The sequence below is a fragment of the Pinus tabuliformis genome, chromosome 9, assembly GCF_031772625.1.
Source record: "Pinus tabuliformis cultivar Carrire ecotype Pingquan chromosome 9, CPIR1, whole genome shotgun sequence".
NCBI lineage: Eukaryota > Viridiplantae > Streptophyta > Pinopsida > Pinales > Pinaceae > Pinus > Pinus tabuliformis.
This window is the reverse complement of record NC_142307.1, coordinates 622,985,009-622,997,858: the sequence shown is the minus strand read 5'-3', so window position 1 is coordinate 622,997,858 and position 12,850 is coordinate 622,985,009. Positions and strand designations below refer to the sequence as shown.

At 37.6% G+C, this 12,850-nt stretch overlaps 1 protein-coding gene and 2 pseudogenes across 2 annotated transcripts; 1 reads left to right on the top strand and 2 right to left on the bottom strand.

Moving 5' to 3' along the window:
- Positions 1-1,410: 1,410 nt before the first annotated feature.
- Positions 1,411-5,404, top strand: LOC149150136 (uncharacterized). Of its 2 annotated transcripts, none has more exons than XM_089440163.1 (5): positions 1,411-2,357; positions 2,714-2,736; positions 3,482-3,568; positions 3,761-4,673; positions 5,056-5,404. In XM_089440163.1, the coding sequence occupies exons 4-5, from the start codon at positions 4,269-4,271 to the stop codon at positions 5,236-5,238; spliced, it is 588 nt and encodes a 195-aa protein (XP_089296289.1). In that variant the 5' UTR covers positions 1,411-2,357; positions 2,714-2,736; positions 3,482-3,568; positions 3,761-4,268; the 3' UTR covers positions 5,239-5,404. The 2 variants fall into 2 exon arrangements, with proteins under 2 accessions (XP_089296289.1, XP_089296288.1); XM_089440162.1 differs by having other exon boundaries at positions 2,638-2,736.
- Positions 5,405-5,580: 176 nt separating this feature from the next.
- On the bottom strand, positions 5,581-7,129 carry LOC149150135 (DEAD-box ATP-dependent RNA helicase 15 pseudogene; annotated as a pseudogene).
- Positions 7,130-7,131: 2 nt separating this feature from the next.
- On the bottom strand, positions 7,132-10,483 carry LOC149150134 (DEAD-box ATP-dependent RNA helicase 15 pseudogene; annotated as a pseudogene).
- Positions 10,484-12,850: the final 2,367 nt, after the last annotated feature.

The window sequence follows — 12,850 nt, the reverse complement described above, 5'->3', positions numbered from 1 at the left end:
GTTATTTTGAAAAATGAATAACTTTTGATTTTCTATTAGCACTCTCATTTAATCAGTTCGTAAAGCTCAAATATTTGTCAATGTAAGAGTTATTTTAAAAGTTATTTTGAAAAATGAATAACTTTTGATTTTCTATTAGCATTCTCACTATTGCGAGAGAGGCGAGAGAGGCTGAAATAAATTCAGCCGATCATGGTTTATTTGCCTATTACTTCACTCATAGCAGTCCTAACTCCACCCTCCTGAACAATCCAGTTCAAAAGGAAAACAAAATAGTGTCATAAACCTTGGTAGAGAAATCATCTCTTTTTTGCAGTTGTCCCAGCCTCGAGAAAGCTCTTAAGCCGAGAAAGCCCTTTTTCATTAATTCCAATTTAATTACAACTTCACATAAACATTTCTATTATATAGAACGGTAAATTGTGACTGGGACTCAGTTCATCTGCTACTGAAAGGCTAAAGACTTGTTGGGCTTCAACCAACTGGTTTACCCCTCCGGGTTTGAACAACCATTTTATTATTAACACCATTGGAAGAATAATTATGATAACAACATGCAGATGTCTTCTAATTAGAGGGTTTCACTTGTATGTACGATTAAACTGACCCATTCCCGGAGACAGCGCGAGCAGATCTTGGACGCCATTAAGGAAGGGGAATTCTTGTTTATTGACACGCTTTACCCACAGTCGACCACAGTGCAAGCTGTTTTCCCGTCGTCGACGAAAATCATGTAGACTGGTGTGAAGACCCTTAGTCATATACGGAATTAATGGTTTGGAATGAGGGAAACACTGTAACATTAAAAATCATGGTGTTATATCGTGCATGACATAAATATTTATATATATTAGGTTTGCAGTATGTCTAAGATTACTTTTGCTTAGTTAAAAGCTTGTTTTTTCAGACTTACCAGAATATGGCAATGGTTCAAGATTTAGAGGTATCAGAAGTGAAACCTTGTCCCTTTACAAATCATATTTCAGAGAACATGATTTTCTTTAAATAAATTTTTTATTATAATATTTATAGTCATGACACTGTTCAAATTTATCATCCTCAAAATATCTTGAATAAATGCCCCTTCCCTAGTTTCCCTTTACAAATCATATTTCAGAGAACATGATTTTCTTTAAATAAATTTTTTATTATAATATTTATAGTCATGACACTGTTCAAATTCATCATCCTCAAAAAATCTTGAATAAATGCCCCTTCCCTAGTTTCGACATAAACATTATCAATGAATTATTAACCACCAATAACCAATCTCATCAATTTAATAATAAATAACATATAATTAAATAATTATTATTTATTACGCGGTAAGGCGTTTCCCTCTGGGAAGAACTCCCTTATATGGGAAGAACTCCCTTATATGCCACCGTGTCCTATTTTAAAAGAGGTTGTGCCGTTGGATCAGATCATTATAGTTGGAATTTTAATCAGCGCTGGTTGAACTCCCTGTTTATCTCATGCTGGAGAGATTACCAGCTCGAAACCCTTCGCAAACAGTAGTGATGGCTTCGCTGGAGTTTCGATTTCCTTTGCTCTCAGCTGCTCCGCCGAGCCCTTAATGCCAATTCCGTTGTCGAGGCCCAGAGTTTGGTGGATTACGCCAAATGCATTGTAGATTTCAGTTTTCATGCCCTCAGGGAAGCAATGTTCGAATTAGGGTTTGGCAAATCCTCGAATGAGAAGATGCTTTATGTTGTGGAGGAGAAGATTTTTAATATTGCCTTGTGAGTTTTGATAGGCAGGCCTCCATAGAATACAGCAACCTTCAATTCTTTCAGATGAGTCATAAACCTCTCAAATTCATGGCATATCTGGTATGCCAATTCTTTAGTATGGCACAAAACTAGGGCAGAGACTTGGCCTTCTGTGGGTTCGATCTGCTGCAGAGTTGAAAGCACGAAAACTGCTGTTTTCCCCATTCCAGATTTGGCCTGGCAGAGTACATCCATGCCCAGAATCGCCTGAGGAATGCACTCGTGCTGAACTTCTGAGGGATGTTCAAATCCAGAGTCCACAATTGCTCGAAGGAGCTCTGGCTTCAGTAGGAAATCCCACATAACCTTTCTTGGAGGCTTCATCAGTGGCAAAATGTTCCTCCAATGCTTGTGCGTCCAATTCCTCTTCTTCATGGTCCAGGAGCTCTTCATTATAAATCTCTTCCTTCAACTCTTCCACATTGTCTACTCCTTGTTTTGCCATTTTCACTAAAAATATGAAGCACAAGCGCAGCTTTATGATGAAATAGCAGAAGAGGTTTTATTGCTGTAAAAGATGAAATAATGATGCAGAAAACCAGCCATGTGTGTCTCAAAGCACTCTCAGAAATTATATAAATTAAGGTTCAACAGACATACCCATCTCATTCAAATTCACTTTTGTTGTTTGAACTTTATACGTCATCCTCTTTGTCCAACCTCTTTCTATAATGTATCTTGTAGGAAGCTTCAAATTATTAAAATTGTTAAAGTGTAATCATTAATGACAATGATTGATGTTAGAAGAGCATCTTGTGGAATTTCTTATTAGACTTTCAATTTTCTATACTTTATATATGTAGTAAGTCATAGATCTAACTGTATGTTATTATTGTTTTGTGCTATGTTTATCTTTGAATTTCAGATTGGGGGTGGATACCTATTTGGGCTGCCAATTGGTTTCATCGCTGATTCCATTGGATCTACAATGGGTTGTACAGCTGCCTTCATCGTTGGAAAAACGGTTGTCTCTAATTTCTAATCTTCATTTTTCTTGGAGATTTTTTTTCATATTTGTATTTTTTCTCTTTTATAACTCATACAAATTGTTACACTGACTATTTCGCTTTTGTATAGTGATATGCATGATTTTTAATAATGGAAGAAAAGACTAATTGTTGCCACAAAAGAAACACGTAAATGGAGTTGAAATTCTCCTATAATTGTTCTAGTTGGGAAAAAAATACTTTCTGATGTGCCCAATGATGAAGTAGCAATGCACATAGCTACTATATAATTTCAACTTCAGGGCTTCCTAACCATTTAGGCATATTGCTCAGATTAAAGTTTGCCATGCAAAATCCTGTTGTACAGGAGTATAGAATCGTGTTTGGCGACATGCATCATACAATATTGGTAGCTGTGACTTTAAATATAGGCACTGATTTTCAGTGAGCAGGAAATTAATTTTAGGTAAGCATTTCCAATAGGTTCATAAAATTATGTGCCCCCACGGTATTCTGTTGGAAATAGTAGGAAAGCTATGAGATTATGTGGGCCTGTATTATACCAAGGAAACTGGTGAACCCACTGCAAAGTATTGTATCTCAAATAAAGATGAATGTAAAGAAGATTAAAGGAAATTAATAACATCCACTGTCTCAAACCTCTTGTATGTTTTGGAATGCTTGTCTAGCTCTATGTTCTTCAGCAGGGATAATAAAGAGTTATCTACATGTTTCATTTATCCTTAGTGAATCTCGATGCAGATTGGAAGATCTTATGTAGCATCCAAGTTGAATGATTATCCACAATTCCAAGCTGTTTCTATAGCAACTCGAAGATCGGGGTTTAAGGTCTCAGACTCTTTCCCTGCTTTCTATCAATTAATGTAGCTGGAAGTGAACTGCTCTGATTGTTTCTGGTTTTAAATAGAAGGATGATACATGTTTGAGTTTATTCCTTTCTTCATGTGGAGTTCTTTGGTATTGACCTTTGTTCTGGAACCTTTATAAATAGCTTTTTTGGTTTTTTGTTTTTATATTTAGCAATAGGACAGAGATATTGCAGGCTTTGATACAAGTCTACGAAACTTAATGCTTGGAAAAGGCAGATCATTTCCAGAAAGAACGAAAAAAAAACACACACGAATATAGAAAAACAAGTCTAAAGTGTTTCTTGGCTAAGAATGCAATTAAATTGGAGGCAGAAGGTTACTATAAATTTTTCAACTTTGAAACTGTATGCTAAGTAGTTTGGAAATGTAGGTCCAGGATAGTTTCTGCTTTTCAGTGCTTTGTTCTCTCATTCAAAGCAATTATGCATTACCTTAAGTGAGGTAAATGCAAATGGAAGACATAATGTCTAGTGTAATTCTAGAATGACTTCATTTGATTTAGCTTTTAAGAATACTTTAATTTTCATGAGGTGTACTGGTGCTTATTACCAATTGACAAAAAACACTTTCTTGCAACTGATATGAGTTGTAATGATTTCCTTTCCTCACAACTATAAGGGATTATTCATTGAGAACTGGTTTAATAAGGTTCATGCAACATGCCTGAAATGTTGAAACTATCCATGAAAGTGATTATAGATTTTCAAAGTCTTAATCATTGTTACATTTATTGTTATCGTCAATTTATCGCTGGGGGTCTGAAATTTAAATTATTAGCAATATTAGGAATTTTGGATTCCCTCAAATCTGAGGGTTTTGTTTTGCCATTCAGTACCCGCAAACAACTTTGCTCTCAGCTGCTCCGCCGAGCCCTTAACGCCAATTCCGTTGTCGAGGCCCAGAGTTTGGTGGATTACGCCAAATGCATTGTAGATTTCAATTTTCATGCCCTCAGGGAAGCAATGTTCGAATTAGGGTTTGGCAAATCCTCGAATGAGAAGATGCTTTATGTTGTGGAGGAGAAGATTTGCAGCTCCATTTTCGATCAAGATCGTCTTTTAGAGGTATTTAATTTACCTCATTTAAGGTTCAGGATTGAATTTTAAAGTTCAGTAGAGATCGACCAGGTTCGTGATTCATATCTTAGAATTTAAACTGCAACGATAGGTTGGGGTTCATGATTTTGGTTTTAAGGATCCATTAACATCGTGTTTAGAGTATAAATGATGTATTTTAAACTGCATATCTGACTTAGGAGTCTAGGGTTTAGACTTGAGAACGCCAACAGCAAACGGCTCTGTTCTAGAGTGCAGGTTTTAGATTTTATAATTCGAAGGTAGCCGAGTGTTAACGTTTAGGATTTATTATTAAAAATGGGGGTTTAGGGTTTAGCGTTTAACGTTTATGTTCAGAAGTTAATGGTTATTTCATTTTGGTGATTTTTAGTATGTGCTGGAGAAAGAGGCAAAGGAGGAGGAGGAAGCTTTGATGAAGTCTAGACTAGCAATTTATTTTGGAAATGGATTGCAATCTAAAGATTCAGAGACCAGGTTGTTGGCACTTAAATTGGCATGCTCCTGCTGCTTCAATTCCAGACTCATTTTTTTTCAGGCTTCTACCTATATTTGAGACGGCACTCTATCATGAGGATTGTTCCATGCGTGAATACGTGCTGGCATGTCTAATGGATTTGATCTTTATCCACCATTCAACTATTCGTTTACAAACTGTCTTCCATTTTATTTCCCCCTTCCTGTATGCTCCAACACTTACCCTTCAGCTTGCGGCTGTTATTGGTTGCGGTAAGTTTTGTTCATCTGTGTCTAGAATACATTTGTTTTGATGCCACATTTTTGTGCCTCTTTCTTCTACATACTTATTTTGTTTTTTTGGGTTTGATAGCCTAGGTATAGGATCTGCTTTGGCATCCTACTTGTTTTTATATTGATGTGCTTTTAAAGTCCGATTTACCTGCTTTTATGTTCATTGGTTTCAGATTAATAAAATAGAAGAAAACACGCATGGCTCTCATAGAAAAACCAAATATGTCTTAGTCGTGGATAAGACTGAAATTGTGATGGTCTGTCTACAAATGCGTTGATGGCCATTGTTCCTTTCAATTTTATGAATCTGCTGTGTTTTTATGAACAGAAAACAAAACCAGACCATGCCAAAACTGAGATGAATGAGAAGGATAATTATTGCAGACACCAGAGCAGATTTCAATGGCCATGATGGCATGTATGTTGATGCTTCTATATGTGCTGGGAGTGCCTTGATATCAACTGCAAAATGTTCTTGAACCTGCTTCAGCACATCCTCCTCTGATGAAGAAGCAGAAGAAACAAAGGTAATTGCAAGACCTTTGTGCCAAACCGTCCAGCCCTTCCAACCCTGTGCAAATAAGTATCTGCAGACTCAGGCATGTCATAGTTGATAACAATATTAACTCTTTCAATGTCAATTCCCCTGCCTACCAGATCAGTTGCAACCAGAAGCCTCTTATTCCCCTCCTTGAAACTTTTATATCTCATCAGTCTTTCATCCTGCTGCATTCCAGAATGAATGCAGGTACAAGGAAAGCTGCACCCCACCAGCAGCTTGGATAGCTCAGAAGCCCTTTTCACACTCTTCACAAATATAACCACCTGGTTGAAATCCAGGACATCCAACAAATCAGTCAGCTTCCTGTTCTTTTCTACCTCAGCTAGTTTTATATAGTGCTGAACTAGACCATGAAGTGTGAGCTTGGCCTCATCATCAACATATATCTCCATAGGATCCTGCATGAATTTTTTGCAGACAGGCTTGATTTCCTTGCTCAATGTGGCTGAAAACATCATGACCTGCTTGTCATGAGGGGTCATCTTGAAAATGGCCTGTACATCTCTCCTCATGTCCAAAGATTCCAGCATTTTGTCACATTCATCCAGAATAAAATGCCTGATATTTCTCAGACTGAGATCCTTGTCTTTTGCCAATGCCAGAATCCTTGCAGGGGTCCCAACAACTATTTGGGGGGATTCATTTTTTAATATTGCCTTGTGAGTTTTGATAGGCAGGCCTCCATAGAATACAACAACCTTCAATTCTTTCAGATGAGTCATAAACCTCTCAAATTCATGGCATATCTGGTATGCCAATTCTCTAGTATGGCACAAAACTAGGGCAGAGACTTGGCCTTCTGTGGGTTCGATCTGCTGCAGAGTTGAAAGCACGAAAACTGCTGTTTTCCCCCATTCCAGATTTGGCCTGGCAGAGTACATCCATGCCCAGAATCGCCTGAGGAATGCACTCGTGCGGAACTTATGAGGGATGTTCAAATCCAGAGTCCACAATTGCTCGAAGGAGCTCTGGCTTCAGTAGGAAATCCCACATAACCTTTCTTGGAGGCTTCATCAGTGGCAAAATGTTCCTCCAATGCTTGTGCGTCCAATTCCTCTTCTTCATGGTCCAGGAGCTCTTCATTATAAATCTCTTCCTTCAACTCTTCCACATTGTCTACTCCTTGTTTTGCCATTTTCACTAAAAATATGAAGCACAAGCGCAGCTTTATGATGAAATAGCAGAAGAGGTTTTATTGCTGTAAAAGATGAAATAATGATGCAGAAAACCAGCCATGTGTGTCTCAAAGCACTCTCAGAAATTATATAAATTAAGGTTCAACAGACATACCCATCTCATTCAAATTGGTGACAACTTCATAGGGTGATATTTAAAGTACATTTGAGAGAACTGCCTTTTCTGGCTATGTTGGTTATGTTTTCCACCAACCCTGCATCAACCACACTAATTAAATGTCATGTAGTCACTATTACATTTCAATTGGTGACAAATTCATAGGGTGATATTTAAAATACATTTGAGAGAACCACCTATAAGTTGTATGAAAGCTGACTTAGCAGTCTTTGGTTCCCTACCAAAGATTGTAACTATTAGTGCCAAGTGCTCTCAACTTTCTCCATGGTAGACGCTTCGAGGGTTGCATTGCACTAATAGATTTCAAAACTTTGTGACGAGGCTTGATTCTAAACTCTAAACTACACAACATGAGATTAGAATGTGTTAAAAGAAACTTTGAACAAAATAGTCCATGATTTTCTGCACTTTACAACCCACAATGCAACAGAAATGGTGGCATTGATTTAAGGACTTTGCCTTTGTAAAGGCCTGAAAATAAGCAGAAATATCCAAGTAGAAGTAGAAGAGAAAATTGTTAATTGAAGTTAGAGGAGGAAAGGTTCTTCTAAATTTAGAAGTGCAATAAATTTGGTAGAAGAACCGGCATATGAAGGTAAGGCATATGAACAGAAAACAAAACCAGACCATGCCAAAACTGAGATGAATGAGAAGGATAATTATTGCAGACACCAGAGCAGATTTCAATGGCTATGATGGCATGTATCAGTATGTTGATGCTTCTATATGTGCTGGGAGTGCCTTGATATCAACTGCAAAACGTTCTTGAACCTGCTTCAGCACATCCTCCTCTGATGAAGAAGCAGAAGAAACAAAGGTAATTGCAAGACCCTTTGTGCCAAACCGTCCAGCCCTTCCAACCCTGTGCAAATAAGTATCTGCAGACTCAGGCATGTCATAGTGGATAACAATATTAACTCTTTCAATGTCAAATCCCCTGCCTACCAGATCAGTTGCAACCAGAAGCCTCTTATTCCCCTCCTTGAAACTTTTGTATCTCATCAGTCTTTCATCCTGCTGCATTCCAGAATGAATGCAGGTACAAGGAAAGCTGCACCCCACCAGCAGCTTGGATAGCTCAGAAGCCCTTTTCACACTCTTCACAAATATAACCACCTGGTTGAAATCCAGGACATCAAGGACATCACGGTTTCTTCTCTATGCGATCCGGATTGCGTGATTCACATTTTCTTCAGTGATGGGAAAATTTATTAGAGGCCGAATCGCTCAAAACAGTCAAACTCCAGTAATAATCTGGCTTCAAATCCAGCAGTCAACAAAATGTCCAAAATATTATCAGAGCTGTTGTAGGATGGAACTGTATGAAGTCGGTTTTCTGTCAAATTGTTTATGCATACAAGATTATTGTAAATGCCACCATCTTACATCTTATTTTTGCCCATTCGTTTATGGGAGTCACGATTGTTCTTATGTGTCAGATGCATGACCTCAATTGGTAAAATTTGTGTACCTGATTCTTATTGAAGTTAATGTTAAAATGTCTCAACTTTGAAACTACTTCTACGCTTATCGCCACCTCTCTGAAGTTTGAAAGGCAAAAATAGCGCATGAATAATGTGAATAGATTCACAGAAGATATGTAGACTCTTTCTCGTTGAATATAATATATTCTTTGAGGTATGACTAAAGGGAACAAACATTACATTTAGCTTGTTTGACAGTTAAGACTTCTTTTACACTTGTCATCTCCCTGAAGTTTGAAAACGCAAAAATAGTGCGTGAATAATGGAGACCAAGCCGAACAGAGAATTAACAATATATCATTGTAGCAACTTAAACTGGAAGCCACGAGTGACAAGCGCGCAAATGCATGTCTTTTATGAATATACATTGGATTTTTTCAATTCCTGAGAGGGTTTTTCTCCGGTTAAAAGTCAGTGTGATCTCTGTCTGAATACTTTTCCCCTCCGTCTCCAGTCACACCTCCAGCAAAGTTCGATCACTGTTATGCATGCCCTGTTGGTAGCACTTGCTGTTGTGCCTATGACATCGGTAATTTCTGCCTTTAATGGGGATGATGTTCTTATAAATCAACTACCTAATGCAGAGATAACCGCCACTGCTTCCCACGATTTCCCATTCTGTGATTTCAATGTAGGAACTTGTCTTAAGATTAGTCATCCATCATTTCTTTGTGCGCATTTTTCATTTCAAATCACCAATTCCGGCTTATGGAGTTTTAGTGTTTAGAATCAATTTGCAAGTAAAAAGTTGAAATTTTGTTATTTGGAAGCGATTTGCAAATAAAAGGCTGAAATTTTGGTGTTTGGAATAGATTTGCAAGTAAAAGACCCTTGTTATAGTGTGATTGACATGTTAAAGTTCCATTTGTTTTACTTTAATTCTCACAACTCATATTTCAGGTAGCCTTTCAGGGTTTTAAGGTTTGGAGTGTTAATCTGTTGACCTTTGATACTCATCCAAGATTTATTGGTATTTACAGAGCAAGAATGATCCATTTGGAGTTCATATGCCCAAGCTTACTCATGCAAACCCACATTTTGCAACTCAAGTTGAAAGACTAGCTGCCAAACAAGATCACGGTTTCTTCTCTATGCGATCTGGATTGTATGATTCACATTTTCTTCAGTGATGGGAGAATTTATTAGAGGCTGAATCGGTCAAAACAGTCAAACTCCAGTAATATTCTGGCTTAAAATCCAGCAGTCAACAAAATGTCCAAAATATTATCAGAGCTGTTGTAGGATGGATCTGTATGAAGCCTGTTTTCTGTCAAATTGTTTATGCATACAAGATTATTGTAAATGCCACCATCTTACATCTTATTTTTGCCCATTCGTTTGAAACACAATGTTAACCACGGATTTACAGCGCACTCATGAAATAAATAAAAAATATGTACTGCAGATCAGAGAGCCAACTTGAAGGTTGAATAAAGGATCCAATGGAAGAGCTTTAGAGACTAAAACCTAAAAGAACATAATCACAATCAGAAGGTTTTTTTAAAAAGATGAAAAGTGACTTGTGCAACAGTGACTTTCAGGCATAATATCTTACCTCAAGTCAGAAACTAATAATTGAAAGAAGGTAAATCCAGATAGTATGTGTGCAATTTGCTTTGTGATGCCACATACTTCATTACACTTCATTACACTGCATCAATATATATTGAATAAAGATAGACAACCATTTTTGTTTCACATTTTTTGCTCTGAATACTCAGAAAGATATCATTGCATGTAGTTTGAAGTTATGATACATACTTTCGCTTTCAACAACGTTCATTCACATGTTGATGTTGTTATTCTTCCACACTTTATGCCTTACGGCGTTTCCTTTGCAACATCTGGTGCAAATGCTAGTTATAATACAAATCAAAATTTATAATTTTAACATCCTTTAAATAAATATTAATCGCGATGGTCATTGGAACTGATCGGCATAACTCTATTAATGTGACCATCTCGTAATTTTGGAGACTATGATATCTAACACGTTACAGGACCATGAGGTATGTGTCTCATGCTCATGATCATGCTTTTTTCTCTTTGCTTACCGTGCCTTTTTTTTTTGCTTACTGTGGGGACATCATTACAATTTTTATTTGGATTTTAAAAAGTTAAAAATTCACCTATCAACTTCTGACTTTAGGCTTTTGAACGTATGTTCCTTGCTCCGGTAACCATCGCGCCTCTGTGCTGATAGCATGGTGATGGGTAACTGGGAGTAGTGAGTTCAGGGGGTGGAGGCCCCCAACGGTCACGGGCAACCGGGTAACTGGGATATATGGCCGCAAAAGAATGAATAAAGCTCAGGGAGTGGAAATGCCGAAACGGTCACAGGCAGTGGACGGATGGCATAGTGTAATGTCTCTAAATAACTCGGTGAAAACTAGACAGTAAGTAGTAATTCTTTTAAAAAGATTACGAATTAGTTTAAAAACTAATTCCTGTTATTCATAAAACTAATTATGGAGAATATTTTGGCGCATTGTGCGTGGAACCATTCATCCTTTACACGGGTAATAACTGGTTCTTGATAACTGATTTGGGGATGAGTTTTCCGAATATTTGAGATCCGGATGCCGGAGAAAGGGGAGCAGTTGGTAAAATTCCGTTTGTCTGGTATGCATTAAATATGGTGCAAATTCATAGTATAGGGACGGCAAGGATTATACATTAGAGAGACTCTATTAATGCGAGGTGGAAAAGGATGGACCGGTTCTTTTTACACGCTGCGAAAGACATGGGGAATACCCTCTACATTCTGCGGGGAAAGAAGTGAAGTTGCAGGTGAACGCTGGATAGACGGATTCTCCTGGCTTGGCGAGGTGCCCTCGTCGTTGGGGAATGGGACTCGTTCTGAGATGGCTTCCATGCTTCAGGGGTCGGACCGATGTAGACATATCGGATGGTTTCTCTCTCCGGAGAGCTACATCAAATGTATTCAGTTAATGTATTCTGATGATACAGAGAAACGCTTTAATTTCTCCAATGTAGATGAAGTATTGACTATTTTACCAGTTGCTTCTGAAGTGATGTTTCGTGATTGCATGGAGTCATGTATGCGATATTTAGCTGCTGTGCGCTGGAGTCGTGAGCAACAAGCCCAGCTTCGCGTCCTGTTGTCATCTTTGAACATAAATACTTTGCCTGATTTAGCTGCTAAACTTGGTATGAGCCAAAGCAAGTCAGATTGCGAGCATTTAAAGATGGTGACAGAGTCTCTACAAGAATTGCTGCAGATGGCTTACCATTAAAAAGAGCTTCGCAGCACTGTGCAGAAACATGTATTTGACTACTGTACGTTAAATACGTCACCAGCTATTAAAGATGCGTGCAGACATGCCATTTTGGAGCAGTTTAAGGCAGCTGTTAATACTCACGCCAGATCTGAAGATAAGTAACTGCACTCTTTATAGAAAGAACCTTAGTGTATCTTCAGTATCTGCATTCTTATAGAGAGAATTTTAGTGCATGCATTAGAAGAATGATTGATTTTATAGGTTCTCTTTGTAAAGAGAATGGGTTAATGCATGTGGTAATGTATATGGTAAAAGATTGATTAATTTATCTCTTTTCTTGTTTAAAGAAATACTTAATGAGTCCATGCTTGTATCTTTAAAAGACTATGTCCACTGCATATATTGAAGAAGGGATATTAGGATAAGCTAATGGCTCAAGGAACAGTCATCGTGTTATGGAGATGTGTTCTTTGTATGTTAGCAAAGCTATGATAAATCTTGACCATTGTGTTGTATGTTTTTAGAAAGAAACATGGACTTGTAAACTATTGGTTAGATCTCTTAGAGAGAGATATGCACCAGTGTGAATAAGCTTTGTGTAAAGTAGAACAAGAATTTACTTGAATAGACGTACTAGTGAGTTAGTATGTTATGCTTGCTCATACAGATGAGTAGATGATAAAAGATCCTTTTTAAAGGTTGTTTAATGAATTATTGATAATGTATCTAATATTGTTGCCAAGCTTGTTGTCAACAACATTGACAGGAAACGATGGCGGTTGGTGCCAGAGGAAAGTGATGTTTAATATTGGCAGG

Coding starts and splice junctions, on each gene's coding strand:
- LOC149150136 (XM_089440163.1), top strand. CDS start 4,269: ATGCCTGAAATGTTGAAACTATCCATGAAAGTGATTATAGATTTTCAA. Junction 4,674..5,055: donor ATCAAGATCGTCTTTTAGAG/GTATTTAATTTA, acceptor GGTGATTTTTAG/TATGTGCTGGAGAAAGAGGC.